We start from the raw sequence: 15,397 nt of genomic DNA, 5'->3' as shown, positions 1-15,397 counted from the left end.
ATGTAAAAGTAAATGAACTCACACAGAGTTGGTGGAAGAGTAAAACTCAGGCCTCATTACAGAATAGCCTACAATAAATACCCCACCTCCAACCATGAAATCTATTATAGGCAGCCTGGCAGGTCTGTTTCTAAACATACCGTGCTGGTATATTACTTTACTTGAATTTATCTTTAGTCTTAATGAATAAAGTCTTTCACAAGTTTGCTTATGAAAAAAGGTTAATGCTGAAGATGCTTTTGTTAATTCTGTAGTGAATACCGTATCCATAGTAACATACCTTTGTAGAATTGAAGTGTCGTGGGAATGCTGAAAATAAGTGCTCCGTTCCATCTGAGTGTACAGTTATACGTTCCCTCACTGTATTGGTCAGCACTGTGGATGATGATGTGGGCAGTGTTGTTGTAGATCAGCGTTGTGTTAGCAGTAGGTTCTCTGTCCCTTTCCCAGTCCAGTGTAGCTGAATCTGGAAGGTGTGATACTTCACAGCTCATGACCACATCAGAACCTTTATATCCTGTAAACCAGTGAGATGGTTCCACTGCAGGAGCAAAGAGCAATTGATTTAGAGAAGCTTGTGAACCTTTTCATCAAATCATTGTGTTGGTTACATCTAAAAACAAGCCATCAAATTTAAAGAAATATACAGCCCTCCAGGTCTGGGAATTGTTGGGAATTCTATGGAGAGGTGGTTTTTTGTGCTATGTACTCAGAAATGGACAATTCTTCACTCTCTAAGAGGTTATTTAACACTTAACATTTTACTGTGCAGCTTTACATGCATATTAGTTAAATCTAATTTCAGATTAAACTTTTTTAAAGTAAAATACAAGACATAACTTGAATTTTGTGTTATATTTTTTTGCACATAGTATGAGAGAGATACTGTCTCATCTTATTAATAATATAATTTACAAAATGCATCAAAGCCTGAATTTACCTTTGGACACTCAACGGGACATTCTTCTCTGTTTAGTTTGAATAAAGTAAACTCTGCATTTGAACTTTGTGCAGAACAAGTCATATCCCTTGTTTAATAGACAATTCCCTAACCTTCCCATCGGAAGGTATAGTTATTATCCGAGTGTTTGCGTAGCTTCCATCATGTGACGTCCACTCCCAGATGAATTCTGTCCCGTTGGTCTCAGCAGGGGCTTGTAGAGAGACCCCCTGTCCCTCCCCAGAAAAGAAGTATTTGTATATTCTGAAAATGGGTAATGAGAAATTTCAATACAATCTACTAAGCAATGATATATTGCATTTCGTATGGAGGGAATTCAGTAGTCATTAGATAAACAACAGATGATTACGATATTATGTCTTGAATTTGCATATATTACAGCATGTACACTGCTTTACTAACAATATCAATCACACTATCATTAATAATTTTATAATAGAATTTAATATTTGAAAAGACTGTGTAACTGCTTGGCACCGGAATATGAAGGACTTTCACGTAGGATGAAATTGAACTTTGCCTCATTTAACTGAACAAACATACAAAAGAAGGAGCCCGGGTCATTAACATATAGAAGCATCGTGTGTCTGCTATAAATAAGACTTTTTAGAAGTAACTTTATACGAGTTTTCTATGTGCTACAGTATGTAACTGTATTATAGTTACTAGAAACTGAAAAAAGAGTCTGAACCAATTTCTATAGTAGTAGCAGTTTTTGTGACACTCCTTCTGCAATAAGTAAGACTGTCTTTTTCTATGTTCTGCTGTGTGACTGTTTCATACTTTACTTTTCTATAGTACAAAGAATTGACAGTTTATCCATTGTGAGGTTCTATTATTCTTGTACATTTTGATGTATTTTAATGAGTTTTATATATTAAGAAATTAATAAATGTATTAATATATGATTGAGGCAGAAAGAGGGACTCACCCTCAGCTGAAAGTCTGTGGCAATATCCTGATATCCACAACAGGGTCCACAACTGTACCATTGCCATGGCTGATGCTCTATTCAGCCCTTCATACTGGTGCCTAGCCTTTTTACAGGGGTATACTTCACAGGAAATGGCTGAACAAAGAGGAAGTACCTCATCTGCCACAGTGCCTGACAAGCTGGGTGCAAAACCACACTGAGATGCATTGATAATAAACCCTTAAGAGCCCGGACAGAAAGCGAAATAGTCGTCACCACTGCAATGTTCTAAGAAGTCCCAACTTGCTAAATCACTGTAATAAGCACAGACGTGTCTTGTTTATAAAATTCTAAATGGCCAGGCTTACCTCCACACACTACCTTTGTAAAGAAAAACCCTTTGAAGGGTAGGCATTTCGGAATGTTTCTTCTGAGTCAGTGTTCTTGAACTCCATTGCTTTTGATTTCCAGCAGCGATTGTTACATCAGCATTAGAACGTTCATGTATGAACATTCTAATCTCACATTGGGAGCTTCCACCTTAAAGGCTTATACAGAAATCTATTAATAGCTCAACCAGATCTGTGGGAAAGTGGGAACTGTGTAGTTTCAGGAGGGAAAAGCACTTTTAGCGACTCAGTTCTAGCCACACTGCCACTAGCCACTGAGGTGCCAGGAAGGGAGTTTGATTGCTGCTGTCCACCAGGGAGAAGCACCGGCCCCACATAAACACACAGGTATAGACACAGCTGTGCTGTATTGTAATCACTAGAGCAGTGGCCTATTACCTGATCACTGGGCCTAAAAAAAGGCCTGGTGCTCAGGCCTAAAGGAGAGAGCTTAGGGGGAGTGGTGTGATGGACTGCTATGCGTGCAAGTTGGTCTGAGTTTTGTTATTATTTCACCTGAGTAGCATTTGGTTGCCAGATGGGCCTTTTTCCTTGTTTGGTGGAGGATTCTGTTGGGTTGGCTTTTTATTGGCAATGAACAACAGAATGTTTGTTCTCCACATGATCAGTGGCCACTCCCAGCCCTGCATCACACCACACAAACTTGCCCATCACACCACTCCTTTGCCAGTACACTTAGGTCATGGCTAAAGGACAACCAACAATGCACGTATGGTGTTTAGGCCAATACCCTGCATACTTATCTTTTCCTGTTTGTCTAGTATATTTATTTAATCATGATTTGACTTTCTGATTTGATTGCTATATGTAGCAGGCTACCATGTGCCGTATGTTGCTGTGTTTGCATGCAGCATGCTACAGTCTTTTGTCTGCTTTTCTGTGTGTGGCAGTCTCCATTGCTATGGCTGATGCCCTACATAGCCCATTGTACTGGTTTCCAGCCTTTTAACATGGTATACATCACAGGAATGGCTCACAAAAACAGGAAGTTCAAATTCTATTTTATCAAAGCTATTTTGGAATAGAGGTGTGATTACTGTAGTAACTGCAGGCAGAGGCCAGGGGGAAATGGTCCATTCGGCCCAGAAAACACTGCATATGCTGTCGGTGGCACAGTCACTAACTGTTTTATTTTGGGTTCTTATAATAATTAATAATGCAGTTCCTTTCACAGCTGTTTTATTATTAAAAATAAAAAGTATACTTCTTAACAACAGATAAAAGCACACTGAAGAGCACACCTCCATAGCCAGGTACTACTACCCTTTACATAAATATGTTGCTTTTTTCTCAAACAATATCACTCCCTGCTGTCCATACATTAAATAGTCAACAATCTGGAGTACACTTTTTTTAAACAAAGAAAAAAAAACTGCAAAAGAATGTATAGAAAAAACTTCCTATTTTCCGGAATACAACTGTGTTGTTCACAGTCAAAATCTAAATATTATCAGATGCATGTAAAAACTTCCTTTAGCAAAACAGAATACAACAGTGGCATATTCACATAGTAACAGATCTTGGTAAGATCTGCATATTTTCTTTTTCCATCTCTAATTGAGTTGCACTGAACAGAATTGAAATGTCAAGTTTTAAATGTGGGCATTTTGTTTCATTTATCCATTTGAATAATTGAGTAGTTGTCCATATTACATTGTGCAGACGCTTGCATAGACCACATTATCATTTTCTTCTTGGTCCTGCAGAAATATGACATCAGAATTATTGTTAACATGAACTTAGAACACGGAAAAAATATTTTGGCTGATGAACAAGGCCATCAAACAAGCGAGATAAAATTATTCGGTTTACTAAATATTTGTGAATTAACTGTGAGTTTGGACTGTTACTGATTCAAATGTTTCAGTAAAGTGGACCATCCATACACAGAATTTAGCCATCTACTGTTGGTTGTATCAATATGATTTGCAGTGCCTGCATTATTATACATAAACAGAAAATCCTTATGCTGTTCTCCTGAGTATCCCAGAGAACATACTTACAGAACGAGACTGGGGGTTCAACTGCCTGCGTTGCTGTGTGTGAGGGTCTGCAACACCAAACAGCGGTGAAAAGGTCAAACAGTAATTTGGCTACATAACAAATTAATGACTTTACTGTAGTCACTAAAGTTCTTCACAAGCAGTGACAACACAAAATGATGTCCTCTACTAACTGAAGTTCTTCAGTAGCAGTGTTAGGATAACAGGGAACCTATCAGCAGCAACAACACAAAACCATGACATCACTCTCATAACTGAATTGCTTCAGTAGCAGTAACAACACCTTGCTACCACTCATATAAATGTCACCTACAATCCCAAGTAATTATTATGTGGACCATTACAGTACTAATACTGAAAATAACATAAATAATATTATTCTCAGTCCTGCCTCTCCAAAAACAGCTATATCTTTTGGTCACACAGTTGAGCTGCTTGGATGTGATACTCGCCTCAGTATAGAGTATACTCAACAAATGGAAAAGTACTTAGTGAAACTGCACGTTGAGATTAACTGATTGTAGCTTTGCTTGGTTGGTCTTTATCCACAGTCATGTAACACTTTTTCCCCACTTATTTTTTGAAACTATAGCTACCATCGATCATAGCGATTTCTGGCATAACATATTATGTAACCTTATATGGTTAAGTCATCCTTCAGCAGACATTAAGTGGCTATTTAAGAACAACTAACAGCTAATTACTTTTAAGGGTTACAATTATGGTAGGGAGGAAAACCAGCATAAACAGTGAGTCCCCAGGACTGAGAATGACAGCCAGGATGAGCTGTGTGCATCTCTTACCCAGTGACGCCACAGGATCAGCTGGACTTCAGTGTTACTCAGGACTGCTTGTAATGATTTAATCATCTCAATGATTTATTTAGTGTATCTCTAGCAGAGGCATTTTATTTTTGTCCAGCAATGGAGTGAACAGCATTGTTGATAACAGCGGTTTAGAAAATTAGGCCAGAATAATTGGTTGGAACAAAAGCCACCACCAGCCACCCAAGAATGGAGTTTTGCACCCCTTGCACCCCAAGATAATGTGTGCCCAAACTTAAGATGTTGCTCCAGTTACAATCATTGGAGAGAGCTCATAAACTGACAAGAGTAACATAAGCATTTTATAATTAAGATAACACTGCAAACTTACCAAGACTGGGAGTGGACAAGGAAAATATTAAGTATTGGAGCTCCTCACTGTCATTCTCCTCTTTAGGGGTATCCTGGTTTCCTACTAGTAAGAAAATATATAAAAATGTTATATATATATAAACATATATGTATGTATGAAATGTATAATCCATATATATCTGGCGCCTGCTTGAATCTGACTCCAGGGCTCGCTTGTGCTTGTACAGAGTGTCTTAACTGCAGAGGTGGGAAGTCCAGGGCTCAGAAAGTAAAAGTTTTGTTGTGTTTTTATTCCACCCATCAACTCAGCGGGCTGATTTCGCAAATTAGTTCTACCTCCTGGCTGGAGGATTGAGCTAATTAGAAAATCCAGGTGATTGGAACAAAATACCAGGGAGGACTTTTCCTTTCTAAACCCAGATTTTTTCCACCTCTGCTTAACAGTAAAAGTGTGTCTTTTTTTGGTGCATATCGCCCTCTTGTGGACATGGTAGCAAATAAACCTCTGGTTTAGAAATTACATGTCGAATGACCAAGTGATCTATTTTTACTGAATCTTTTTCCCCACAGTTTGCCCACTTCCTCCCTTTACTCTTATTGTTTAAAGGAGCCGAAATGGTTTTCTAAACTGGTTTTAATGCTCGTGTGTACGTGTGTATGAGGCTTCGTATACTTCCGTTTTTAAACTATAACTGCTGGTGTGTATGAGGCTTAACTGATGTGGCCATAACCTCAAACCCACCCTCTAACAATCTCATATCAGTTCATATTTACCAAATGATTTTGAGCCAGAATTAAACCTTAATGTATTTCAGACCTGGGTCAAAAACCTATTTGTTTTAGATTCAAATACTTTTATACACTTTACTGATCTTGTCTGGTGTATTGCAACCAATTAAATACTCTCAGAAAGTGCAAACCCCACCTTCTGGTCACCTTCTATTTGAATCCAAAACAAATATGAATTTGACCCAGGTCTGATTAATATGGTCCGGGCTGTGGAACTCCTGGCATACCTGCAACTCAGCCTCCTTTTAAGAGAAGGCAAAGGTGCAATCCCTGGTATGCACTTTTGTTTTGATAAGAAAAACACATACTTTTACTAATAGTTTCAGGTATTACTTAAGTGTGCATCCTTGGAAGTACAGGAGGTGCAGTCTGATGCACCAAAATGGTCCCAATTCCAGTTGTTCAGTGTAATTAATTTCCCACACACATTTGGCACATGGAACGCACAGGGCTGGTTTCACTAACACAGATTGAGCTTATTCCTGGACCAAGTGGAGTTTTGAATTTAGTCTAGGATTAGAAACTGGCCCATAATGCAAGCTTTCCCGTGAATTAGTTCACCGGTTCATGCAGCGTATCAATAGTTCAGTTAAGCCAGTTGATCTTTCTGTAGCCCGGCGACTTTCTGTACCTTACTATAGACTGCACCAGCTGCACTGGAATCACCATTCTCATCCACTGCTAATGTAGATAGGAGTGTAAGAGACAGAAATATTTAAGGAAACCTTTAAAAATAACTTTATATGATTTACCATATAAGGAGCACTGAGCCATATTACATTTTTGATAACTCAGGCAAATTTATGAAGTATGATTCAATCTTTACTATGATCAAGCCATATGTGGCCTATAAGTACATTCTGTACTGTAATCTATTGGTTAAGGAATTAGTTTTGTAACCGAAAGATTGCAGGCTCGACTCCCAGGTAGGACACTGCTACTGTACCCTTGAGTAAGGTACTGTATAGCTCCAGTATACTATATATTCAGCTTTATAAATGGATGCTGTGTTTTTAAGATGCAAAAAGCTGTGTAAGTCAGTGTGTATAAGAGCGTATGATAAATGCCTGTAATGTAGTGTATTCCCTTACATTACTGCACTGACTAAAGCTATGTGTGAATAGTCTTGTTCCTCTACACTACCTTGACCCTGCTGCAGATCTGTGATGTTACTGTAGACTGCATCAGCTGCACCGTTCCCTTCAGCTGGTGATGAGGAGGGACCTGAGAGGGAAAAAAACGTTCAAGCAAACGGAAAACGATCTCTCTGGGAACTGATTGGTCATATTTGGTTGATCTTGTGTATGGCATTGGTTTGTTTTCTTAGCATTTGTAACTGGATTAGTTTTTAAAAAGAATAAATGAGATTGTTTTTATTGTCTGTTGTATGTCATTGATGATCTTGATGATCTTCAAATCAATCAAATCAATTCCATTTGCAGCTTTGCAACACATTTAGAACTGCTCCTTTCACATTGAACCCTCTATTTGCTACTTGTAAAGAATGAGTGAGTTTTAAATATGACAAAGCTACAAAATATGAGATATTGTTTTTGTGTGAATGCTCTAGAATGCTGTGGAAGTGTTCTAGAAAGCTCTGTCAAAGCGGTGAACCAGGAACAGAGTGAAGAGCTCTTACCTGCTGTTGTTTTCAGATGCCGAAACAACAGACCTCCTAACAGCAACAGCACTCCAACACACATAGCAGCAGTACAGGCCAAACCGATCACCAGCACCCTGCGATTATCTGTGTTGGCACAAAAGAAGGAAACTTAACTAGGGAGCTCAGAACAGGGAGAATATTCTTATTTATTTAGCTATTAAAAGTAAATTTTTTACTAGGTTATATTAAAAGTTATATTCATTATTCAGCTGTATTAAAAGTAAAAATTCTTATTTTGTCTAATAAAATGATGCGAGCACATCATGTTGAGTTAAGCACTTCTGTTTTCTGTTTGAGTGGCATTGGTACATGACTTGGCTAGACTCACACTTTTTAATATTATTACCGTGCATATTTTATTACAGGAAAATAGAAGAGTTTTCTTATTTATTTATTGCTAGTATTTCTTGTGAGACTTTGCATTTGACTATAGAGACTAGGTGGTTTAGTGTCTTCCCCTAAGTTGTAATGAATCCTGTGCCTGTGGTTGGAGGTTAGTACCTGGCTTTGGCAGTGTGAGGGGGACCTGTGCTCTGAGCATGCTCCCTGTGAACACTGCACAGGCCCAGTGCAGCTGGTCTCTGCTCAGAATGGGCAGGGTGAGACTGAGCATCTTTTCTGGGTGCCCCTCACTCAGGACCTCCTGTTTTATGATCTCCCCCCTGCCCCCCTTCATCCGGAGCCAGGCCAGGGTCACAGAGCCGATCACCTGTGATACCTCACAGTTCAGCACAACTGCCTTATTCCTGGACAGACCACCAGGGGGCACTGCTGAGACTGAGAGAGCACATGCATGTAGTTGTACTACCTTTATGACTTGGAATCAATGCTTCTGTTACTTACTGTTAGCAAATGGCTATAGTCTGTTATATTGCATGGCACAGACTATTGTTTAAAAGGCTACTTTAATAAGCATCATGTTAGCATATACTGTTATATATTCAGTCCTGTAAATTGTGTAAGCATCAGCCAAACCTGAAGTGCAAACTTACCCTGAACAGTTACCAGAGTGACTGTGGCCATCAGGGAGTGTTCAGAGGAACAGAAGTACCTTCCACTGTCTCCAAACTTCACCGGTGAGATTCTCAGAGGAAAATTAGGCCCATCAAAGCCCTCAGATGAGAATCTCTCTTCATCTACCTTCATGGAAATCGAAGCATTCTCATATTTATCAGCTGAGACCACACGGATTGCATTTGTCCCAGACGATGGTTCCCATTGCCAATATGCTGTTCTGTATGAGGCTGTAGAACGGCAGATTAGCACCACCTCACTGCTGTTCAAACTCCCTCTGTACAGAGTGTGCTCTGTGCCACGTGTACCTGAGGAAAAAGCTGTGGTTAGAATGACTGTCTGTACAGTCAGCACATATGCTACTGCTACAGGTAGTGAGCAACATGTGAAAAACATGTAAAAGTAAATGAACTCACACAGAGATGGTGGAAGAGAAAAACTCAGGCCTCATTAAAAATAGCCTACAATAAATACCCCACCTCCCACCATGAAAGCTATTATAGGCAGCCTGGCCAGTCTGATTTTATGCAGGACATGCTGGTATGTTACTTGTCTAATGAACCCTTTAAGGTATGAGATCATACATTTTCTGATTATACAAAGAATGAATCTTCACTGTGATCAAAACATACATGGCCTATGAGTATATATTATAGTTTTTCTTATTTAATTTTATTATATTTTCTAAATCACAATACATGCGCATCAACAGTAACTGTCATTTGTACTTAATGGGTGAGTGAGCTCTACTTCCTCTACTTTACATTTTGTCCCTTATTTACCCTATTGTTTCATTTATTGTGAATTATTGTTGTCTCAGACGGAAACTTGCATGTACTGTTTGAAGGAATTTCAGTATTAAAATGTTAAAATACTTAATATGTAATTTTTAAAAATGTGCTGTGACATTTTAAAGTTTTTTTTTTTAGCTAGTTTTTTCGTTTATTATTTAAAGGTGTGAGGGATTAATTGGCAGACGCAAAGAGTTTTAAATGAAGAACAGGATGCAATGTTCTATAAATAGTCTGTCAAATTAGAAAAAAGTGACCATGGCTATTCTTGCGTTATTGGAAGACATTGGAAACTGTGCTTTTAGAAGGGAGAGAGTTTTCAGAGACCGGAATGACTTTTTTTTTCTGCGCATGATGATCTTCCAATAAACGGGCTTTTCTCTTTTGGTTCATGGTTATTCCTGACTAAACCCTCATTTGTGCTAGCATTATATAAGGGGAAATCGCTGATTGTAAGGCGTGTTCAGGTGCCGTCAATTTTAAGTTCATTTGAGATTTATAGATCACAGGTGCGTAATTTACAAATGGGCTTCTTAGAACCTGAGTAAGCAAGGTTATTTATGCTCAGTATTTTTTATGAATCGAACCTAAGCACACCGTTGGAAATGATCTTAATACTAAGTATAAATCTAAGAACATTTTTATAAATGAGGCCCTTGGTATATAGTGGAGTATACTTGTGTATATCTGTACCATTTGTACAGACCAAAACCGTTCGCAAATAGAGAATATGGAGACATTACTTGGGTTTATCTTTAATCGTAATGAAAGAAGTGCTTCACAGTTATAAATTCGCTTATGAAAAACGGTTAAAGCTCAGGATGCTTTTGCAAATGCTCCAGTGAATACCGTATCCATAGTAACATACCCTTGTTGACTTCAAATGTACTGGGAATGCTGAAAATAAGTGCTCCGTTCCATCTGAGTGTGCAGTAATATGATCCCTCATTGTATTGGTCAGCACTGTGGATGATGATGTGGGCAGTGTTGTTGTAGATCAGCGTTGTGTTAGCAGTAGGTTCTCTGTCCCTTTCCCAGTCCAGTGTAGCTGAATCTGGAAGGTGAGATACTTCACAGCTCCTGATCATATCACAACCTTCATTTTCTTTGGACCAGCTCAACGGTTCCACTGCAGGAGCAAAGAGCAATTGATTCAGAGAAGCTTAGAATGTTTTCATCAAATCATTGTGTGGGCTACATCAAAAAACCAGCCATCAAATTTTAAGCAATATGCAGTCCTCCAGTTTTCTGCTGGGAATTCTATGAATTGGGGGAAGAAAAAATAACCATCAAGTGAAAATTTTCACCTTGGTTTTGTTGTGCTATGTACTCTAAATAAATCGACAATGCTGATCTATATCACCTCAGATTTAATAAGGTACTGTGTCCAAACATGAGGACTATGAGCCACTACTTTCCCCTGTGATCCAACCTACCTTTTCCTCATACATTGGTTTATTATTCACACAGTAAAATGTCAAATGTTAATTAAACTTTGACAGAGTAAACACAGAGTGTTCAGTGGCTACCGTGTTAAATGTGTACGAGTTTATTTAACACTTAACATTTTGCTGGGCAGCTTTACAATGTGTATAAATTAAATCTAATTTCAGATTCAGCTTTTTTGAATGTAAAATACAAGATATAACTTGAACTTTGTGTTATATTTTCTTACACATAGTATGAAAGAGGTACTGTGTAATCTCATTAATAATATAATTTATAAAATGCATGTAATCCTGAATTTACCTTTTATAGCGAACACTTCAAACTGGGCCACTTTTACTTTCTTTGGTTTAGTTTGAATAAAAGTAAAAACTCCTGCATTTTGTAACTCTGGTCTGAGAATAATGTCATATGTTCTTTCTTTTGAAATAGACATGTTCGCCTTCTTCAAATTCCATGAATACGTTCCATCAGACTGTATAGTTATTATCCGAGTGTTTGTGTAGCTTCCATCATGTGACGTCCACTCCCAGATGAATTCTGTCCCGTTGGTCTCAGCAGGGGCTGGTAGAGAGACCCCCCGTATCTGCTCAGATAGGAAGTATTTGTACTGCACCAACACTGCAGTAAGAGAAGAACATACCAAAAACAGAGATCCAACTGAGCACAAGACATGATAATATTGCATTTAAATATGGTGGCAAAGTACAGTTAGTTCATTAAAGTTAATCCCATATTATATAAAATATAATAAAAATATAATCCCTACAACTATAATGAACATTTGAGTTATATTTTAGCCTAGGATGGGAAAGTATTGCTTGTACCAGCTATTGTCATGGTTTTAGACCCAAGATCATTATCATTCCTTGATTGTCCTCAATGCGGTTGTGGTACATTGCAAAGATATTTTCTTTCTTTTCAACATCCTCTAGTAGCCTACTAGTGGAAAGCTAGCAAACTGAACCTTAACTCCTTACAGTACTCCATATCATAAATGAACATTTTTAGCTTCTTATAATGCTTTTGTATTATGAATTTTACCATTGAAAGACATGGACCGTTGTCGATAGTGTATGGAGTGATTGTAAATCTGTCTTAATGATAAAGTGACTATGCAAAAAAATGTCTTGAATTTGCATATTTTACAGCGTGAATAACATACAATATTATATATATATATAATAACAATATTAATCACACTGTCATTAATGGTTATTATTTAATTTCATATTTGAAATGTAGCTGCTTACCATCGAATATAAAGCCATTTCACTGATAAAAGAAATATGCTGTCACTTTGAACCTTTTGCTTTCTCTTGAATGTTAAACAGAAAACAAGCAAACAAAGAAAAAGCCTGGATCAATTTATATAGTAGTAGCAGCCTCTGTGACACTTTTTGTTATAAATAAGACATTTATAAGTAAGACATTTTTTCCATGTTCTGCTATGTGACTGTATTACATTTTACCCTTCTATAGTGACGATATAGAAATTGACGATTTGCCCATTTTAATTTTGTTCTATTATTGTACATTTGGCTGCATTTTCATGAACTTTATATATGAATAAATAAATAAATTAATGAATATATTATTAAGACAGAAAGAAGGACTCACCCTCAGCTGAAAGAATGTGACAGTATCCTGATATCCACAGCAGGGTCCACCACAGTACCATTGCCATGGCTGATGCCCTATGCAGCCCTTCTTATTGGTGTCTAGCCTTTTTACAAAGTATACTTTACAAGAAATGGCTGAACAAAGAGGAAGTACCTTATCTGACTCATTGTCTGACAAGCTGGGTGTAAGCAAGCAAAACCACACTGACATGCTGTGAGTCTGTGTGCAAATAAACCCTGAAGACCGTGGACAGAAAGCCAAATAGACACCACCACTGCAATGTCCTAAGAAGTTACAACTCACTAAAACACTGTAATAAGTGCCAACATGTGTCTTGTTTATAAAATTCTAAATGGCCAGGCCCACCTCACCACACTACCATTGTAAAGATAATGTCAGGGATTCGGGGGGTTGGACCCAGGCGCAGAGTAAAAAAACACGGGAGACTCCAAAAGGAAAATTCAAACAAAGACTTTATGCCATCTGGCGGCCCAACAAGGAAATACAGAGACAGAAACACAGAACCATGACAGATAAACCCTTTGAAGGGTACGTTTTTTGGAATGTTTCTTCAGTGTTCTGAGTCAGTGTTCTTGAACTCCATTGCTTTTGATTTCCAGCAGCGATTGTTACGTCAGCATTAGAATGTTCAGTTGCAACAATGATCATATATTGGGAGCCTCCACCTTAAATGCTTTTACAGAAATCTAATATTAGCTCAACCCGATCTGTGGAAAAGTGGGAACTGTGTAGTTTCAGGAAGGAAAAGCACTTTTAGCAACTCACAGTTCTAGCCACGCTGCCACTAGCCATTATGATGCCAGGTGGGGAGCTGGCTTGTTGCTGTCCACCAGGGGGCAGCACCAGCCCCACACACAGGTATGGCCTCAGCTGTGCTGCATTGTAGTCACTACATCTGTGGCCTATTACCTGATCATTGGTCTTAATAAAAGGCCTGGCGCTCAGGCCTAAAGGAGAGAGCTTAGGGGGAGTGGTGTGATGGGCTGCTGTGGGTGCAAGTCGTTGTTTCTGAGTTTTGTTATTACTTTGCCTGAGAAGCATTTGGTTGCCAGATGGGCCTTTTTCCTTGTTTGGTGGAGGATCCTGTTGGGTTGGCTTTTTATTGCCAACAAAAAGCAGAAAGCCAAACGTCTGTTCGCCATGTGATCAGTGGCCACTCCCAGCCCTGCATCACACCACACAAACCTGCCCATCACATCACTCCTTTGCCAGTACACTTAGATCATGGCTAAAGGACAACCAACTAACAACCAACAATGCATGCATGGTGTTTAGACCAATACCCCGCATACAAGTTTTCTTGATTGTCTAGTTCTTTTATTTATTTCATCATGATTTGACTTTCATGTTGATTGCTACATGTAGCAGGGTACCATGTGCTGTATGTAGCTGTGTTTACATGCAGCATGCTACAGTCTTTTGTCTGCATTTCTCTGTGTGTGGCAGTCACCATTGCCATGGCTGATGCCTTGCACAGCCCTTCTTACTGCTGTCCAGCCTTTTAACATGGTATACATTACAAGAAATGGCTCAAAAAACAGGAAGTGCCAACTGTTCTAAGCTATTTTGGAGGACTGGTGTGGTTACTGTGGTAACTGCAGGCAGAGGGCTGGGGGAAGTGGTTCATTTGGCCTGCAGTCACAGCTGTAGGCAGCCAGGTAATCAGGATTCACCTTTATCTGCTCTGCCTGCAGTGACACTGGGGCTGAAGGACAGAGAAATCTCGCACGGTTTGGCCCAGAAGATGCTGCATTTGCTGTCAGTACCACAGGCACTAACTGTATTTTATTTTGGGTAGCTGGTCTGGCAGCATGTTGTCTTTAGTTATTAATAAACCGTGGTGCTTAGTACTTCGAGTGTTGGTTCATCCTTCACCTGAACGCTAAACTTGTCACAGCTGTATTCTGGAACATTCCGCACAAACTTGCTGGACTTGCTGGCAGTGTCTTGTGGCATATAACACTTTTACTTCAGGCTATTGAATGCACCGTCTTTGTTCTGGTTTGGTATTTTAATATTGGCAGTAACATTTGTATGCTGAGCTATTTACAACTAAGACAAAATTAACTCACAAAAGCATCATGAATAAATCAGTGATAAACAAGTAGGTATTGTGCACATCCTAAGTATAAACATAATTAAAGAATGCAAAAACATTTGAACCAAAAACAATATAAAATAATCTTTTAAAACAAACATTTCCTGTCATTTTTCAAGAACGGGAGACGTAAATAATATACAGCAATTAAAGTGTCAATCCTTAATTTTTCTTATTAAAAAATGCCAAAAAATTTTGCCAATATCATTTCACTGTGTTTGTGTTCTGTAATTGCTCTTTTATAGGCTATATACTGTTGTGTGCAACAGTCCTGCCAAGTATTCACATGTGATGACACACGCAAATGAACTTGAACTTGACCAAAACTCAAAAAAGCATCATTAAAATTAGGTTTGATATATGTGTCAATATTATGGTGTGTCTCTATCTTTCTCCAAAGTACATTACCGCTGGATTAATCTTTTAAGAAAAATATGCACGCAACGTGCTCCTAGAAGTATCTTCAATTAGATTTGAACTATGGTATTTGGAGTGTGAATACAAACATTTTTGACCACCAGTCACCACA

General features: G+C 38.5%; 2 protein-coding genes across 21 annotated transcripts in view; both read right to left on the bottom strand.

The window, feature by feature from the left end:
- The window catches only part of LOC135243030 (uncharacterized), a 62,074-nt gene extending 59,561 nt beyond the window's left edge, over positions 1 to 2,513 (bottom strand). For both annotated transcript variants that reach the window (XM_064314478.1, XM_064314479.1), the window contains exon 1: positions 1,893 to 2,513. The gene's annotated coding sequence lies outside the window, so the exon portion shown is untranslated. The remainder of the gene's footprint in view (positions 1 to 1,892) is intronic.
- LOC135243029 (uncharacterized) overlaps positions 1 to 14,183 on the bottom strand; it is a 68,804-nt gene extending 54,621 nt beyond the window's left edge. For 5 of the 19 annotated variants that reach the window (XR_010326541.1, XR_010326537.1, XR_010326543.1 and 2 more), the window contains exons 1-3: positions 12,747 to 13,290; positions 11,430 to 11,747; positions 281 to 541 (exon numbers count right to left, since the gene is read on the bottom strand). Coding sequence is in view for 9 of the 19 variants with exons in the window: in XM_064314463.1 (XP_064170533.1) it covers positions 3,934 to 3,984; positions 4,288 to 4,334; positions 5,443 to 5,523; positions 7,356 to 7,436; positions 7,852 to 7,959; positions 8,377 to 8,652; positions 8,868 to 9,197; positions 10,549 to 10,809; positions 11,430 to 11,747; positions 12,747 to 12,813 (1,620 nt within the window). In the remaining 10 variants the exon portion in view is untranslated. Of the gene's footprint in view, positions 1 to 280; positions 542 to 3,446; positions 3,985 to 4,287; positions 4,335 to 5,442; positions 5,524 to 5,545; positions 6,894 to 7,355; positions 7,437 to 7,851; positions 7,960 to 8,376; positions 8,653 to 8,867; positions 9,198 to 10,548; positions 10,810 to 11,429; positions 11,748 to 12,746 lie in introns of those variants that run through there. The other 14 variants (XM_064314469.1, XM_064314468.1, XM_064314463.1 and 11 more) reach the window with 13 other exon arrangements.
- Between the last annotated feature and the right edge of the window lie 1,214 nt (positions 14,184 to 15,397).

This window comes from Anguilla rostrata, chromosome 17 (genome assembly GCF_018555375.3).
Source record: "Anguilla rostrata isolate EN2019 chromosome 17, ASM1855537v3, whole genome shotgun sequence".
Classification (NCBI taxonomy): Eukaryota; Metazoa; Chordata; class Actinopteri; order Anguilliformes; family Anguillidae; genus Anguilla; species Anguilla rostrata.
This window is presented reverse-complemented; position numbering and strand designations above follow the sequence as displayed.